Source organism: Ziziphus jujuba, chromosome 6 (genome assembly GCF_031755915.1).
Source record: "Ziziphus jujuba cultivar Dongzao chromosome 6, ASM3175591v1".
NCBI classification, from domain to species: domain Eukaryota; kingdom Viridiplantae; phylum Streptophyta; class Magnoliopsida; order Rosales; family Rhamnaceae; genus Ziziphus; species Ziziphus jujuba.
Window position 1 is genome coordinate 29,837,856 of NC_083384.1, and position 16,643 is coordinate 29,854,498.

General features: G+C 32.3%; 3 protein-coding genes across 3 annotated transcripts; all 3 read right to left on the minus strand.

Annotated features, from left to right (window-relative positions):
- Positions 1-747: 747 nt before the first annotated feature.
- On the minus strand, positions 748-11,370 carry LOC107429768 (disease resistance-like protein DSC1). Its single transcript, XM_060817967.1, has 10 exons — positions 11,291-11,370; positions 11,049-11,117; positions 10,386-10,520; positions 8,271-8,602; positions 4,909-5,910; positions 4,769-4,868; positions 4,272-4,604; positions 3,214-4,182; positions 2,527-3,131; positions 748-1,042 (listed from the first exon to the last, which is right to left on the minus strand). The coding sequence occupies exons 3-10, from the start codon at positions 10,515-10,517 to the stop codon at positions 1,036-1,038; spliced, it is 3,480 nt and encodes a 1,159-aa protein (XP_060673950.1). The 5' UTR covers positions 10,518-10,520; positions 11,049-11,117; positions 11,291-11,370; the 3' UTR covers positions 748-1,035.
- Positions 11,371-11,412: 42 nt separating this feature from the next.
- On the minus strand, positions 11,413-13,590 carry LOC132804066 (disease resistance-like protein DSC1). Its single transcript, XM_060817968.1, has 3 exons — positions 13,360-13,590; positions 12,176-13,267; positions 11,413-12,054 (listed from the first exon to the last, which is right to left on the minus strand). The coding sequence occupies exons 1-3, from the start codon at positions 13,588-13,590 to the stop codon at positions 11,413-11,415; spliced, it is 1,965 nt and encodes a 654-aa protein (XP_060673951.1).
- A 90-nt stretch (positions 13,591-13,680) lies between these two features.
- Positions 13,681-16,067, minus strand: LOC132803946 (disease resistance protein RUN1-like). The gene is made up of 2 exons (XM_060817799.1): positions 15,224-16,067; positions 13,681-14,977 (listed from the first exon to the last, which is right to left on the minus strand). Exons 1-2 carry the CDS (start codon positions 15,748-15,750, stop codon positions 13,822-13,824), a joined length of 1,683 nt encoding a protein of 560 aa, XP_060673782.1. The 5' UTR covers positions 15,751-16,067; the 3' UTR covers positions 13,681-13,821.
- Positions 16,068-16,643: the final 576 nt, after the last annotated feature.

The window sequence follows — 16,643 nt, forward strand, 5'->3', positions numbered from 1 at the left end:
CCGGTGGGGAATTCTGGACGGGTCCTGACACTCTTCAAGAAACAGATTATTCCAAAGTGAAAAAAAAGATCGAAATTTAAAAACCAAAGTAACAAAAAGAAAAATCAACCACCAAAATGCAGGCTCTTCAAGAAATAGATTATTCCAAAGTGTAAAAAATATTGAAATTTAAAAACCAAAGTGCCAAAAAGAAAAATCAAACACCAAAATGCAGGCTCTTCAAGAAACAGATTATTCCAAAGAGTAAAAAAGATTGAAATTTAAAAACCAAAGTGCCAAAAAGAAAAATCAACCACCAAAATGCAATAACTTTATAAATGAAAAGGATAGGCGCGCACAAAAAAATAAATAAATAAAATAAAATAAAAATACATAAAATAAGATGTAAAAATAAAAAAAAATAAATAAAATTTTTCTGACTACAGCCAGATGCACTCTTTAAAATAGGAATGCCAATATTTTTGCAGATAATGATAGAACCATACAAGTTAACCAAATTATCTTCCAGAAAAAAGAAACTGTTTAAATTGATTTACCTAAGCAATCAAAAATATGCTCGATTTTCTTCGCATTAGTCCAAGGGCTTTCTTCTTTCTCATAGGTCAGAGCCAACAACTTCACAATAACAGTTAACTGGTTTCATAATCTTCAGATTAACTGAGTAGTTCAAGTATATGTAAGACAAAACAAAAAAAATCAATGGAAGTTTAAAAGCCTGTAGGATAATGCTCAAATCCACCTATCCAATGTCACACTATATATATAAAAGTGTCATTTTTTCTAGATTTAATTCACTGTCAAAGCATATTAGCTTAAATCAGTACAGACTTTATAGAGAAAATACTTGCGAGTGTTCGTACATATTAGTGACTTCGGACAGATACACTGCTTAAAGTTAAAGTGAGCATGCCAATATTGTAATTAAAATCAAGAACATGTCAAGACTTCACACTTCATGTATTTTATAGACTAATGCCAGAACCATTCATTTGAAGCTACGTGCCGTGGTGTCTGCACAGCTCACACACATATTCTTCAAAGCCTGAAACCAATAAAACATGCCAAATGATGATAAACAAAATTCACCAATATAAACTGTGACAGCAAATACCGTAATCTACCTTGTTTCTTACGTATAGATGCTGCAAAACTAGATGAGAAACTAATATACCAGCAGATCTAACTCAACAAACAAAATACCAGGACCTAAACTAAAATAGAGACACAGATTTTTATATTGGTTCAGCTCTCAAGATGAGAACTCACATCCAGTTCTGATAATGTGCCAACAACGCACTATGAAAACAAGCCATTGCAAGATAATTTCAGATTACAAACACAATCAGGGCCGTCTCAACAATTCTTGAGGCGCTAGGCAAAAAACAATATTTGGGGCCTTAATTAAACATTATTTTTAGTAAAATAGATTTTTTAGAGATTACCTTCTATTTTAGAACCAGTTGGATTAAAAATTGCAAATTATATAGGTTAGATAGCAAAATTAAACAAATATAAAAGATGAATAAATAAAAATAGATGAAAATAAATGAGCAAGATAGAAAAAATGCATAAACAAGAGAAATATTTAACATATTTTTCTCTTTTTTTTTATCATTAAAATATAATTTATTATACAATAGAAAATGTTTAATTGAATTTAATTGGTATTATATTCCAAAGGTAAAATAATTAAATATAATTATTACAATAACTGATCAATTATAATTCACCAAAAAAAATAAATAATCAATTAGAAATAATTTAAAATTCATTTTAAGTCAAAATCCTTATGTTTCGAAAAATAAACTAATAATTGTATTCTATTTAATAAATACATGTATAAATATATATATATATATATGGATTTTTTTTTTTTGGTACCAATAAAATGGAGGCCTAGGCATGCGCCATTCCCATGCCCAAAGCCGGCCCTGAACACATGCCCTCTCTGTTTTCTTCTTCCCAGATCAAACCCACACACACAGACCATGAGTTTTCATGGAAATCACCGGAAAAATACAGAAAACTCTCTCTCTCTCTCTCTCTCTTGTTTTCTCTCCTTCCTCTTTCACTAAGAAAGGTGCGCCGTATACCGTACGAGAAATCCCTTTTCACATCTAGCTCAATAACTAAAGCCGTTGTCACATGTCTTTTTATTATTGGGATAGTAAACTTCTTGAACAAAACTAAACCACAACACACACACACACATATATATATATATATATATATGTGTGGTGTGTGTGTGTATATATATATATATATATAACACCCCTCTAAATAATTAACCACATAACATCTACATGAAAAATCCTCCAAATACTTTTCGTGACAAATAATTTAATTTCCTATGTGTTTAACGTTTTGAACAAAAGACAACATCTGTTTTGGAGATTACCTTCCAATTTTTAAACTTGTTAGTTTATATATTTATACCACCAAAATTCTACAAAATTCTAAACAGAGTATATTTACTCCTACAAATTAATTTGTCCCCAAAAAAAAAGAAGTGTAAATGCGATTTACCTTATAAGCCCTCCCATATTTTTGTATATCTTGAAATGTCGTTTATAATCGTCTTCTTCCTCAAGAGAATCAACAGCTTCACTTCCACTTGATTCACAACATTCATTGAAGCGTCTCTTATTCTGTCTTTCAGTTTTTTCATATAACCTCTCTAAGTCTTGTCTGTATATAAACTGAACCCCAAACTTCTTAATCTCGCGAGACTCATTTGGACCCAAATAGGCATGGAAAGAGACGTCAGTGCAACAAGTATTTGGCCATTTTAGATCATCCATTTTCTGTCGCAAAACCGATTTTGTTACATGCGCCATGAACACGTGATCTGAACTCTCCCTATCCCTAACTTTGTTGGGCCAAAGATTTGGAAACGAATTCCAAAAAGGGATGGTTTGGGAATTGAATTTCCATTTGACTTTAAAATCTGTACCCAAGACAATTGTATTCTGATGAAGAACAATGCAGAAAGCTAAAGACAAGAATTCGGGATCATTCCAATTTGAAGGAGATACAATATTACTGATTGAATTCCCACAAGTTTGATGGTCGAACCACTCTAGAATTTCATCTCCTGGATAGCAAAAATAATCTGAACGACAACCACTGGCCTGTTTCATGAGCGGGAAATTAATCAACTTGCTCAAAAATTAAAAACCATCTCAGCAAAGGAAGAGAAATAGATATACATACAGAGAATCCATTCAGACGAGACAAAATATGAAATAGTGCCTGATCAGCAAGCATGTTGCGTGTGTTCTGATCCAGTTTTTCACAACCGTAAAATGTAAAGTAATCAGACCATGATGTACAGCCACGTTCACAAACACTTAAAAGTCGAGTTGGAATCTTTGGTAAAGATCTTAAAAATTGAGATGGAATCTCTGGCAAAGATTTCAATCTATGACAATAACTCACACACAAGGTGTTCAAAGATGGTGAAATGGGAGGCAATTCTTGAATTTTTGAACAGTAGTAGAGCGACATCAGGCTAAGGTTCTTTAATTTACCTAGACTGTTGGGGAGAAACTCAAGGTACTGGCATTCATTCATACATAAAATTTTAAGGGATACTAGATTTTCAGTCGACTCTGGCAACTCTTTAATCCCACTCTCACTTAAATAAAGTTGCTTTAACCGTACCATAGGCTCCAAGATTTCTGGCAGCTTTTTCAGTTTCTCACAACCTTTTAGATATAATGATTCAAGAGATTTCAAATGACAAATGCTTGTTGGAAGACTTTTAAGTCTTTTGCAAAACCCCAAATCTAATTCAACAAGAGCCGACAGATACCAAATTGATGGGGGCACTGTTTCTATAGCTGTCTCACGTAAAACTAAACATCTTAAATTGGGTGCAAACTTTTGAGAAATGTGTGCCTGAGATGGGTAGGGCCATACATTGCTTATTAACTTTAGGATCCAACTTTCAGATAATTCCTCTGTACTCCGTAACATCCCTTCACCATATCTAAGTTTGGAGCAGCCATTCAAATTTAGACAAGTAAGCTCGTCAATATTTTGAAGAGATGAACGAAACTGAACCAAGCTTGTACAGCCTTCAAGATTTATCTTTTCCAGATTAGGAGCCTGTGTCAGATCTGGTACTTGAGTAAGGAACTTGGAAAAACTAAGATCCATCCTTCTTAACACCGGAAGATACTGTCAAACAAAGGAGAAAAGGGGTTAATTATTACTTCATATATGCATGCACTTTAACATGTAATTCAATATAACTAAATTAAGCATACCACAACTTTACGAGTATTCCAAAGCTTTTCAACATGGCTGCCACGCAGTAGAAGTCCAACAAGATTCTCAGGATTAAATTGTGATGGCAACGATTTCGAAGGGTATGAGTCCCATTGTAAAAACCTTAACTTAGTAGAAAGATAAGAGTGAAGAGCTAGAGGAATGGACAGTTTGAACTTGAGGATCCACTCATTTCTATCAGTATAATAATGACCATAATAAACTCTGAGAAGTCGTAGGTTGCGCATGTTTGAGAAGGCTCCAGGATGCACTATCACATTTTTTTCAATTTCAAACATGTCCAATGATATGACTTCAACTGCTGCGGTTCCCTGGCATTTAAGATGAACATCAATATTATAAATAGGATACAATAAAGCTAAATTTATTCAGAACTTGTTGGTATATATATGGACCTAATTTTGTTTGTTTGAAATGGTTTTGTAAGAAGAATTCTATCACTTTTAGAAGAAATGAATAATGCATTTATACTTACTGTACAATTTTCAAATTCATCACAAACTTCCATAGGCATCGCACAACCTACTGCGTTTACCAGGTTCTTTATCTTCATCACGTACAATTTCCCGACCCATTTGCCTGATGAAGGTAACGAGCTACGGATGCATGATTTGCCTCAGCAAATCATGCATCTGTAGCTCGTTACCTTCATCATCTTCAATTAAACACTTCTCAATGAGAAGAGTTATTTCCATTTCCACAGCATCACCTAAGATGCTTTTTGCATGGTCTCTTGTAAAAGATGAATTAAATAAGAAAGCAATGTCCAGAAACATATCCTTGCTTCCATTATCCAGCCCATCGTAACTGATTTTCAACACTTCTTTAATTTCCAAATTTTGATTATTTTTCAGCTTCTTCAATACATTTTCCCATTCATCTTTAGGTCTACGGCAAAGGGAAGAGCCCAAGACCTTAAGGGCTAGTGGGTTCCCATGAGCATATCTTGTTGCCTCTAACACCATTTCATAATCAATTGTTGAAGAGTTTTCACGAAAAGCACATAATCGGAAGAGCTCAAGAGATTCAATGTCATTTAACCTCTCAACCTTGTGAATACTATCGGTTGCTGTCTTAAGCACTTGCTCATCTCTAGTTGTAACAATGATTCTGCTTCCAGGAGCAAGTACACAACATCCATTAACAAAAGCTTCTAATTGGGTTGAGCTATCCACATCATCCAAAACAATAAGTGCCTTTACACATCGAAGTCTCTGAAAAATAGTAGGAGAAAAAGCTTCAACGGGGGTATCCATCTTTCGAATAGTTTTCTCATTCAATAAACAAGATATAACATCCTTTGTCAGATGATCTAATCCACCGGATCCTTTATGTATTTTTCTAACATCTTCAAGGAAACAGCAACGATCGAATGATTGAGAGTTTGATAATTTTTGAAATACAATTTTAGCAAGGGTAGTCTTCCCGATACCTCCCATGCCCCAAATACCAATAAAGCGAATATCTTTTGAGCCAATGGATAATAGCGATTCAATTTTCTTTATTTTTTCTGTAATTCCAATGAATCCCTTGAAATATTGCTCATATGATGATTGACATTGTAGCAATGTTTTTAAAATATTTTTGACGATTTTTTGAACAAACTCATTCTCACCCCTAGAAAAATGAGGAAAATACAATTGTATGAAAAATAGTACTCACCAAATCTCAATATAAAAGAAAAATAGTTAAATATAAATAAGCTGTTTGATTTATTCAATTTTTACATCCTATATTTATTGCTGTTGTTGCCGGTGAAAAATGAAAATAATAATATTTATTGACTGTTTTTCATTATTGTTCACTATCTTATTGTTTCAATCTGGAATTTATAAATTAATTTTTTTAATCAATCATGTGGCATAATATACCTAATGATAATGCTTTCATATTTTTGTTGGTAAATGCAACTTAAACACAAAAATGCTATGAATTTAGCTTATATTTGGTATAGCTTTTTGTTAATCAAAAAGTTCTATTTAAGAGCCAAAATTAATTTTTGCAAAAAATATAGGTGTTTGGCTATAGTTATCAATTACTTGTTGACAACAAAGAAGATTTTTTAGACAATTATGGAAAAGCCAAGTTTTAAGCCTTTTAAAAAAGCTCTACTCTTATTTTTTTGCAAAAACTTTCTCACTTACCATAATTACCAAAACAAACACTTTATTACATACCTTTTTTTCGTTGCTATTTTAATAAAAATACACAATTTATCAATAATTAAGCCCTCCATAAAATTCAATTGCTAAAAATGTTTTGGCTCCTCACGCTATTTTCCTTTAGTTCCCAAATATTATTTTTTATTTTTGTATATATTTAAAGAATTAATACGTTAGCTAAAATCTAAACAATAAACCTAAAATAATATAATTTATAAACGATAAACTTTACCACATTAATTTTTGTGTAGTAATATTGTTATTAATTAACATTACTTATACAAAAAAATATTTGACGTATAATAAAAACATAATATTCTACGCAATTGAGTACAAAACATTTTATAATGTTGATAAACACTCAATCAAATGTTCATAATACTTTTTTAACTAACTGCCAAACAATTGTTTATTTTTTAGTAAATTTTTTTTTTAAAAAAGATCTATTATGAAAAGTTATACTGATAAAAATTCTATTTTTGTAAGCTATACCAAACAAATAATTATGTTGAAAATCTATTGATGATGACACATGCCATTTTTTTATAAGAAATGGGGAATTTAAAACATAACTATATTAGGAGCTTTTAAAACATTTAAAAAAATAACAAATTTCATTTAAACCTTTTTTATTTGGTCTTAATTACATTTAGATTTCATATATTTTTTAAAAATTATTGCTAACATCCAATACTTAGTTTTTATATCTATTAAAATTAACTTAATCCATCATTTTTTTACTCATTAAATTTAATAGTTAAAAGCTAAAATATTATTTTTACAAGGTTATTAATTAGAAAATATTGATTTTAATTTATTAAAAAAAAAAAAAAACCCTCACACACTCAAGCACGCATGCACACACATGCACCCAAACACCCACAAGCACGCACGCACGCACGCACACATACATACAGGAGTTAGGTATGTTTTGACAAATATAAAAAATTGAAAGAAGATCAATAATATGTTCTAAAAGTATAGAATCTAAGTATAATAACCAAAAAAAAAATCTAATGGATCTAAATGAAATTTTTCTTTAAAAAAGTTATTTTTTTTAATAATAGTTATAATACATTCTAAATATTATTAGTAGTTCTAGTTAGTAGGCCAAGTCTATATATATATATATATATAAGTCCAGGTTATAAATATGATTACTCAAAATGTGAAATAAATTATGGGGCCTTTTAAATTCTTGGGCCAATAATTTTCTTGTTCCCATACGACGAAGGGAAAAGAGGGTAGCTCACAAGCTAGCCCATTATGCTTTAAGTTTAGTTTTAGGACTCCATGGCTCTCTGACTTTGTTCATTTAGTATGTGTCCTGCTGGTGCTGATTTATAGCTAATATTATTAAGACTCCATATTTTTTTAAAAATCTGCATCTACCTCTTTTCTGTTTTTTAAAACATCAAAAATGACTCATTTGCCCATTTTTGTCAGTTTTATTAATTAATTTTAACAGTTAAAATTAAAAAATATTAAAAATTAATATTTTATAATTGAATAATCTTTTAAAAATACAATTTTAGTATTTAATTATTAAAATTAACTAATAAAAATTAATAAATGAGCCAATTTTAATATTTTTGAAAAATAGGAGGGAAGTAAATTATAATTTTTCAAAAGAATACATCCAATTGATATTATGATAAAACTGAAGACATGTAAATGAAAATTTACGATTGATTTAGTAAAAATTTTTCATTTTATTTTCAATATATATATATATATATATATTTACATATATTGGGCCTTATTATCAGACAGAACCGATTTTGCACTACTTACTGCTAATAATAAATCATTTACCTGGATTTCGTCGAATTCAATCCAGTTATATTAGACGCATCTGTCAATGCAACCCTCCATTGAAGCACCTTCTCCACTCTGTGTTTAAAACGTTCTTCAAGTTCAGCAAATGCAACTCCATAACTCCTCTTCTGTTGTCGTACATCCGATGGATCTATCTCATAAAAGATTGGAATGATGACACTCAGCTTATTTCTTTTCTTGCATTCAAGAATTTCCACCAGTTCATTCAGACACCATGTAGATGAAGCATAATTTTTCGAGAAAATGATGACCCCGATTTTGGAATTCTGGATAGCTTGGCTAAGTGTGAGTGGAATTTCATCACCGACCTGAAGTTCATGATCATCCATGAAAGTTGAGATATGCTTTGCAGATAAAACAGCATAAAGATGGCTAACAAATTTATGGCGTGTGTCTTCACCTCTGAAACTGAGAAACACATCATAGTTTTCTTGAATCTCATGCTTTTGTTGAAGAGAGATTGGCAAAGAAAGAGGAGGAGGAGGAGGAGGAGGTGAAGAAGGAGAAGAAGAAGAAGAAGCCATGTTTACAAATTAAAACTCCCTTAGTGAAGAATATAAAAGTGCTTGTCCAGCTACTAAGGACCCCACAAGCTGGCACAGAGAGGCCAAAAAAAAAAAAAAAAAAAAGGGTAACTCGGAACTAATTTTTCTCTCATCTAATCATTTTTCATAAGATTTTTAACTTTCGTTGATTGACCATAAGATTCCAAATGTGAGATTAGTTGCACAGCACACCAGAGTTTTTGGTTTATTGCCTAACTAACGTCATCCTTAAACTAAAAATTTCAAAAACTCTTTATGAAAATGGACCAAACTATATATGAAAGATGGATAGCAAAAGAGACAACTAACTATATATAAATATTCATTAATATGCAATTAATTTTTTTGAAGTTGACTAGCTATTATTTTATCTACCATTGGATTATCAATTTGGGGTGGTTTGAGGGTTATAGCTTCATTTTTTTCTTGTTACTCTTTTTTTTCCACATAACTAGTAAGAAACTGAAACTCATATTGGTAAACCAGGAAATTTCTCGGTTGTTTCCTCCAAATTTTCATGTACTTTCTTTGGTCTAAGTTTGTGGAAAAAAAGTTCTATGATCACAACCGCATCAACTCCTAAAAATTGGACTAAACTATATAAGCTGGCTAACAAAAGAAACAATTAACAATACCTAACATTGAATTAAGTTTGGTTAATTACCTCATGGTCTTGATTTGGAAAAAACTAAATAAATAAAAGAGAGAGATGAAAAGAGTTCTCCCCAAGTAATCATGTACAATTTCTCTGTAAAATAAAAAAAAATATTATTTGTTTCTACTGATTATACTTTTAAGTAAGTTTTATCTACGAATGGCCATTAATATGTAATTAGCTTGTGCTTATATGGTATTTTCAATTTTAGGTGGTTGGAAAGATCTGAGGCCACTCTGTAGTTCTTGCACTAATGAAGTTGGTTTTTATTAAGGCCCTGTTGTATCTTGGGCATTTTTTTTTTCCCCATGGGAACTGGATACTTGTAGGACAAGGAAGGAACAGGAAAGAAAACATGGAATAAAGTGTCATTTTTCTATATTTGATCAATCTTGCTCTCAAACAGACTTTATATAGAAAAAACACTTGGAGAGTTTCATACATATTGCTGACTACAGATAGATACACAGCTTAAATAGAAAGCAAATATTTTGCAGTTCAGGTATTTGGCAGACAATGATAGTACCATATACTTTAAGTACAAAAAAGCTTTGTTGAAGGCCAGTACTACTAAAAGGAAACAAAGCAAAACTTGTAGTAAATCAGGTCAGTAACTTAGAAACATGCGTCACAGATATGATTGCAGTAAAAAAATTCCAGTGCTGCTTATTGAGTACAATTAGTAACAAATTAGAGAGACTTTCAAATACACATAATAATTACTCAGAGAGTTAAGAATGTTCCACTGGATGCAAAGGCGTATTTACCCTTAAAATTCATCATAAACAACTCAGAATCATATTTCCTAGGTAACGTGATGTCTATATTATTTAATTTGTTATGCGAATATATGTACAAAGGTTCACACTGGTTAAAGAAATTCATACTTACATCACTATAACAGAGCATTCCCATGAGATGATCAGAAAAAAGACAAAAGGACGAGAGCTTTTCCAAAGATGCCACACCACATTTGAAGCTAAGCATTATGTTGTCTGCATAGCTCACACACGGATTCTTCATAGCCTGAAAGTAAAAAAGACACGCCAAATTGTGGATGAACAAAATTAACATCAAGAACATATCAATACTGCCCAGTTCATGTATTTTATAGACAAAAGCCAGACTCATATAAATTAACTACAAAATATTCTGTTCAACCCCAGCACTACTAAAAGGAAACAAAGCAAACTAGTAGTGAATATGATTATATATCACCATGAATGACATATGCATCTAAACTTCTTCAGCAATAGCAAGCAATGCACCACTTTCAGTTCTATGGAGCAGAGTACTGGCACTTTTACTTTGAAAAATAATCAAAATATGACAGTGAACCCATAAAGCTTGCTTACTAGATATATTGCAGTCTGCTTATCGAAAAATGAAAATAAAATACAATCCATATTAAGCAAAAATCGAAGGATTCCAAGTGTTTAACCGCATGTTGCTTGTTGGAATACTGGTACGTGTACACCAACAAGAAATTCCAATTATTACTATGCATTGAACAGAAAAGATCTAGGGAGAGAGTGCTTTTCCAAGGTATCCTACCTTTTATTTCAAGATAATTAGATGTTAGTCATGTCTGCATAGATAACTCAAACATGAATTCTTCATAACCTGAAAGTAAAAGTCAAGCCAAATCGAGGATCAGCAAAATTAATGAATATTAACGTGGAAAATTTCATAGACAAGGCTTTTTTAAATAAACATGTTTTTAGTACATATTAGGAAAATTCGCAGAACAACTTTTTTAAATAAACATGTTTTCAATGCTTGTTACATAATATTACCTTATGGCTTGTTAAATTATTTGAAAGTAACGATAAGCATGTTTCTCTTAGTTGTAGAGCCAAATTGTTCTGCTTTTCTTTTTTGGTTCCTTAACATCCAAATGCTCTGCATCTTTGAGCAGTCACATCGACTTGAATTTCTTTGAATTAATCATATGATGCGATTGATCATCGTCATCATCCTGATGAGAGTCAACAACTTCACAGCTTCCACTTGCTTCACAATATTCATCAAAGCTTCTCTTTCTCTTACTTTTAGTTTCTGCATCAAATCTCTCTATATCTTCCTTGTATACCAACCATATCCCACACTTCTTTATCTCACAATGTTCACTTCCCCAGTTGTCAACTCCAAAATCTTCAAGATCGAAGAACGTACGTTGGAAATGAATTGATGCCTCAGTGCTACAAGTACAGGGCCAACTTAGTCCAATCAATTTCGAATTTTGCAAAAATGATTTTGATACTGACCATATGAACATGTGATCTGGACTAATGATGCCGTGATTAAGTCTCAAACCATCATCAAATTCATGAGAATGCTCATCATCGGTGGTTTTGAAAGTGAGTTTGCATTCGATGTTAACATATAAAAAAGGCTCAAATTTCTTGCGATCAAAAACAACGCAGAGAGCCAAACCCAAGAAGTTGTCATTATTCCAGTATGGAGGAAGCATAATATTCATTGAAGTTCCTGGAGTTTGATTGGTGAACCACTTTGGAATTTCATCTCCTGGATAACACATCTTAAGAGATATGTAGCCCTGTATCATGAATAAGAAATTAATCTAATTTGACGAAAATCATAAACATTTTATCACAGAGCTCTTAAAATTAGCGCACAGAAAGAGAAAAATGAACATATATATATATATATATACACACCTCATCTTCTTTAAAATCTGCAGCAGACAGAACTCTAATTACTGCACATTCAATGGCTATGTTGTTGCGTGTATTATGATCCAATTTTTGACAACCATAAAAGCTAAACCAACTACTTAGTGATGATTTCTTCCAAGTAGACATTTCTGAGTGGTGTAGGCCTAGGAATGGCGCCCTCCAATTTGATATTTTATCCAATGATGTACAGTAGCTTGCATCCAGATTAACACAAGATGATGGAAGCTCTGGTAATGATTTCAGTCTCCTACAATATTGTACATCCAAGCCTTCCAAAGCAGGTGGAAAGGGAGGCAGTTTTTCCAGGTTTGAACAACCATCGAAGTTCATCAACCGAAGTTTCCTTAAATTACACAGATTGTTTGGGAGATTCTCAATGCCCTCACACAATTGTATAGATAATGTTGTGAGAGAAATTAGATTTTCAATGGTCTCTGGTAACCCTTTAAGCAGCCCTGCTCTGCTAATGAAAATTTTTTTCAAGTTCTCCATAGGCTCTAAAATTTCCGGAAATTTTTCTAGTCCTAAACAACCAGATAAATCTATCGATTCAAGAGATTTCAACTCACAGATGCTGGTTGGAAGACTTTTAAGTCTTTGGCAATCACCCAAATCTAATTGAGCAAGACCCGAGAGACACCAAATTGACGAGGGTACTTCTTCTATACTTGTCCCACGCAAATGTAAATTAGTTAAATTTTTCGGAAATTTATGAGAAACGTGGGCTTGAGATGAGTAGAGAGTTAAATTGTTTGTAAAACTTTGCATAAAACCTTTGAGAGATGTGAACTTCAGCTGACAAATGTTGCTTAGAAGGTTCTTAATGTCTCCACTCTTTACAAGATCCATGTACCCTGTACTCCTTGATATCTCTTTAAAATCTCTAAGGTTGGAGCAGCCACTCAAATTCAGATAAGTAAGCTTCTGAAGATTCTGAAGAGGTGAAAGAACTTGAACCAAATTTGTACAACCTTCGAGATTTATGCTTTCAAGATTTGGAGCTTGAGACAGATCTGGTAGCTCAGTAAGAAACCTGGAATAACTAAGATCGATCCTCCTTAGTATCGGAAGAGACTGTCAAAAAAAGATGGAGAAAAGGAGTTACAATATATAGCATATGCATGTACTTGACATTAGCTAATACAATATAACTAAATCAAACATACCTGAATTTTATTATTCCAAAGTTTCTTAACATGACTGCCTCGTAATACCAATTCAACAAGATTCTCAGGAGAAAGTTTTGATGGCAATGATTTCAAAGTGTACAAATCCCACTGAAAATATCTTAGCTGATTAGAAAGATCATAAGAATCAAGGCTCTGAGGAATTAATAGTTTGAAGTTATTGTCACCAATATTGTCACAATAAATTTTGAGAATTCGTAGATTGTACATCTTTGAGAGGGCTGCAGGACACACTTTTACATCTCTATTAATTTGAGACAAGTTAAGTGATATTCCTTCAACTGCTGCAGTCCCCTGACAGTCAAAATGAACATTGATATTGATAAGGATACAATATACACATAAATATATAAAGGAAAATTTATTAACTCTGTATGAACACCTAATATTAATTGTCAGTTGGAAATGATCGTATTGGTACTCTCTTTTTGTTAGAAGACATCAATGATGAATTTGTTTTGCACTTACCGTACTTCGTTCCAATATTTGGCAGATATCCTTGGCATCCCACAACCTACTACAATTACCAGGTTCTTTATGTTCGTTACGCACAATTGCCTGACCCATTTGTCGTAACAAATCATGCATCCTTAGCTCATTGTCTAAGGGACTGTCACTACTTTCAATCAAAGACTTATGAATGAGAATTCTTATTCCTGTTTTCACAAATGAATCATCGAAATCTAATATGCTTTCTACATGATCTCTTGTAAAATGCCGACTGAACAAACATGCGAGGTCAAGAAATAGATTCTGAGTCTCTTTATCATCTAGTCCCTCGTAACTTATTCTCAGCACATCCTGAATTTGAGGGTTAGGAACTTTTTGTAGTTTGTTTATTGCAGCTTCCCATTCTTCTTTGCTTTTGGAGTGAAGGAAACAACCCAAAACCTTAAGAGCTAATGGATTTCCATTTGCATAACTGGCCACTCTTATTGATAGCATTTCATAACGATCTCTTGCAAAAGTTTTTTTTCCAAAAGTATTCAAATGGAAAAGCTCAAGGGAATCGCTATGATTTAATCCTTCAACCTTGTAAATATTTCCAGTTACTTTCTTAAGCACTTGCACATTTCTAGTTGTAATAATGATTCTACTTCCAGGGGCAAGCTGATCATACCCTTCAACTAATGCTTCTAATTGGACTGAAGTACCAACATCATCTAAAACCATGAGGACCTTTTTACGGCGTAATTTGTTATGAATAAAAGGTGATGCTACAAATGGTGAATCCATCCTTAAAATAGCTTCATGATTTAATAACCCCAACAGAAGTTTCTTTCTCAAATAATCCGGTCCATATCTTGCATATTCTTCCCTAACATTCCAAAGAAAGTAATGACCTTCAAACTTCGAATATGATAATCTTTGAAATAAAACACTTGCAAGGGTGGTCTTACCAATACCTCCCATGCCCCATATGCCTATAATTCGAACATCTTTTGAGCCAATACATAATTTTGATTCAATTTCCTTGATCTTTTTTTCAATTCCAATGAGGTGTCCATTAATATGCGTAGTCGTAGTTGATGAAAGATATTTAGGCAATTTCTTTGAAACATCTTCAACAATTTGTTGAATTAATTTATTCTCAGGCCTACATAAATTAAGAAATTAATATTGTTGTTAGAAAAATAGGATCAATATCTAATTGATACATATATATATATATATATATATAATTATTTAAAACAAAAAAACAGAGAAAAATCTCGTATAGGATTTTTGAAGAACAGAGTATTTTTGTTCTGTTTTGAATATATATGTGATTATATTTATCTTTTTGAAGATTCATGTCAACTAATCAGCTTTCATAATTTCATTCGGATGTAGAGAAAGTTACCTGAATTCCTTGGAATCCAGCCCGCATAGATCGGCTACTTGTGTTAAAACAGCCTTCCATTGATGCACCTTCTCCATATTGTCCCTGAACCGATCTTCGAGTTGAGCAAATGCAGCTCCATAGCTCCCCTTTTGTTTTCTTACAGTGGATGGCTCTACACCGTAAAAGATGGGCATAACAACACTCTGCTTGTTTTTTTTCTTGCATTCAAGAATATGAACCAGCTCATCCAAACACCATGTAGACGAAGCATAATTTTCGGAGAGAATGATAACCCAGATATTGGATTCCTCGATCGCTTTGCGAAGTGTGGGTGAGATTTCATCACCTCTCTCAAGTTCATGATCATCCATGAAAGTGGAGATTTGGTTTGCTGATAAAGCTGCATAGAGATAGCTAGCAAATGTATTGCGTGTGTCCTCACCTCGGAAACTGAGAAACACATCATATTTTTCTTGAATCTCATGCTTTTTTTCAGAAGAGATTGATGAAAATTGAGAAGAAGAAGAAGAAGAAGAAGAAGCCATAGGAGCCCGTGAAAATTGAAAATGGAGAAGAAGAAGCCCAATAGTTCACCTAAATGCCTTTTCCTTTCATATTTGTGGTGACTTTTTTTATTTATTTTTAATTAAAATTCTGAATTTGAAATACCTTAGATGTAAACACATGGCGAGAGATCAACGGATCTTTGACATTGCTATAGGCATGATGTGCTGAGGTGAAGGAACAGTTTCATAAAATAGTAAAATACCTTAGATGCTGTTCACTTAGACTCAGTAAACATAACGCAATTGTAATTATAATGATTTGAAAATGGTGGCAGCTGAAGCAAGAATCTCTCCTCATGTCTTAGTATGTTTTTCCCGTAAGTGGAAGCCTTAGGAAATGGGCATTATATAAAGTATAATGCATATTGACTATTTTCATTGGAGGACAGCTCCCAAAATTTGACTATTTCTTATTTGACAAATCTTCATGGCCGGCTCAACTTCTATGGGAGAAACACTTGTGTATATATATATATATATACATATATATTGAAAACAGGAAAAAACAAAAAAAACAAAAAAAAACAAAAAAGAAAAAAAGAAAACTTGTAAGGATGGTTTATCGGTACCACTCCAAGTAGTTTATTGCTATGCGTTAAAAACTGTCTTTGACTTTTAAAATTGGCCACCTACTTGTCTTTTCATCTCAACTTACCTAATCATCTTCGATTTTTAAAAAATAAAAATAAAAGAAAGAAATATTTAATTTACGATTTTTTTTTTTCCTTTTGACAAGAAAGATTTTTTTCATGATTAAAGTTTTTTATTTTTTTCAGAATAAAATACTTTTTTTTTGGCCTTTAGAAAGAACAATTTAATGTTAAAGTGCCTATGTCCCCATTTCTAGAATCTTACTCATCTTATAAAATAGT

What these genes read in the sequence shown, in the direction of transcription:
- LOC107429768 (XM_060817967.1), bottom strand. Translation starts at nt 10,517, where the DNA reads ATGAAGAATCCGTGTGTGAGCTATGCAGACAACATAATGCTTAGCTTC. An exon ending in GGAATACTCGTAAAGTTGTG is followed by an intron (nt 4,183 to 4,271) that starts GTATGCTTAATT and finishes TTTGTTTGACAG; the next exon opens with TATCTTCCGGTGTTAAGAAG. An exon ending in CTCGTCTGAATGGATTCTCT is followed by an intron (nt 3,132 to 3,213) that starts GTATGTATATCT and finishes CTCATGAAACAG; the next exon opens with GCCAGTGGTTGTCGTTCAGA.
- LOC132803946 (XM_060817799.1), bottom strand. Translation starts at nt 15,750, where the DNA reads ATGGCTTCTTCTTCTTCTTCTTCTTCTTCTCAATTTTCATCAATCTCT. An exon ending in CTGGATTCCAAGGAATTCAG is followed by an intron (nt 14,978 to 15,223) that starts GTAACTTTCTCT and finishes TAATTTATGTAG; the next exon opens with GCCTGAGAATAAATTAATTC.
- LOC132804066 (XM_060817968.1), bottom strand. Translation starts at nt 13,590, where the DNA reads ATGTACAATCTACGAATTCTCAAAATTTATTGTGACAATATTGGTGAC. An exon ending in TTTGGAATAATAAAATTCAG is followed by an intron (nt 13,268 to 13,359) that starts GTATGTTTGATT and finishes TTTTTTTGACAG; the next exon opens with TCTCTTCCGATACTAAGGAG. An exon ending in CAGATTTTAAAGAAGATGAG is followed by an intron (nt 12,055 to 12,175) that starts GTGTGTATATAT and finishes TTCATGATACAG; the next exon opens with GGCTACATATCTCTTAAGAT.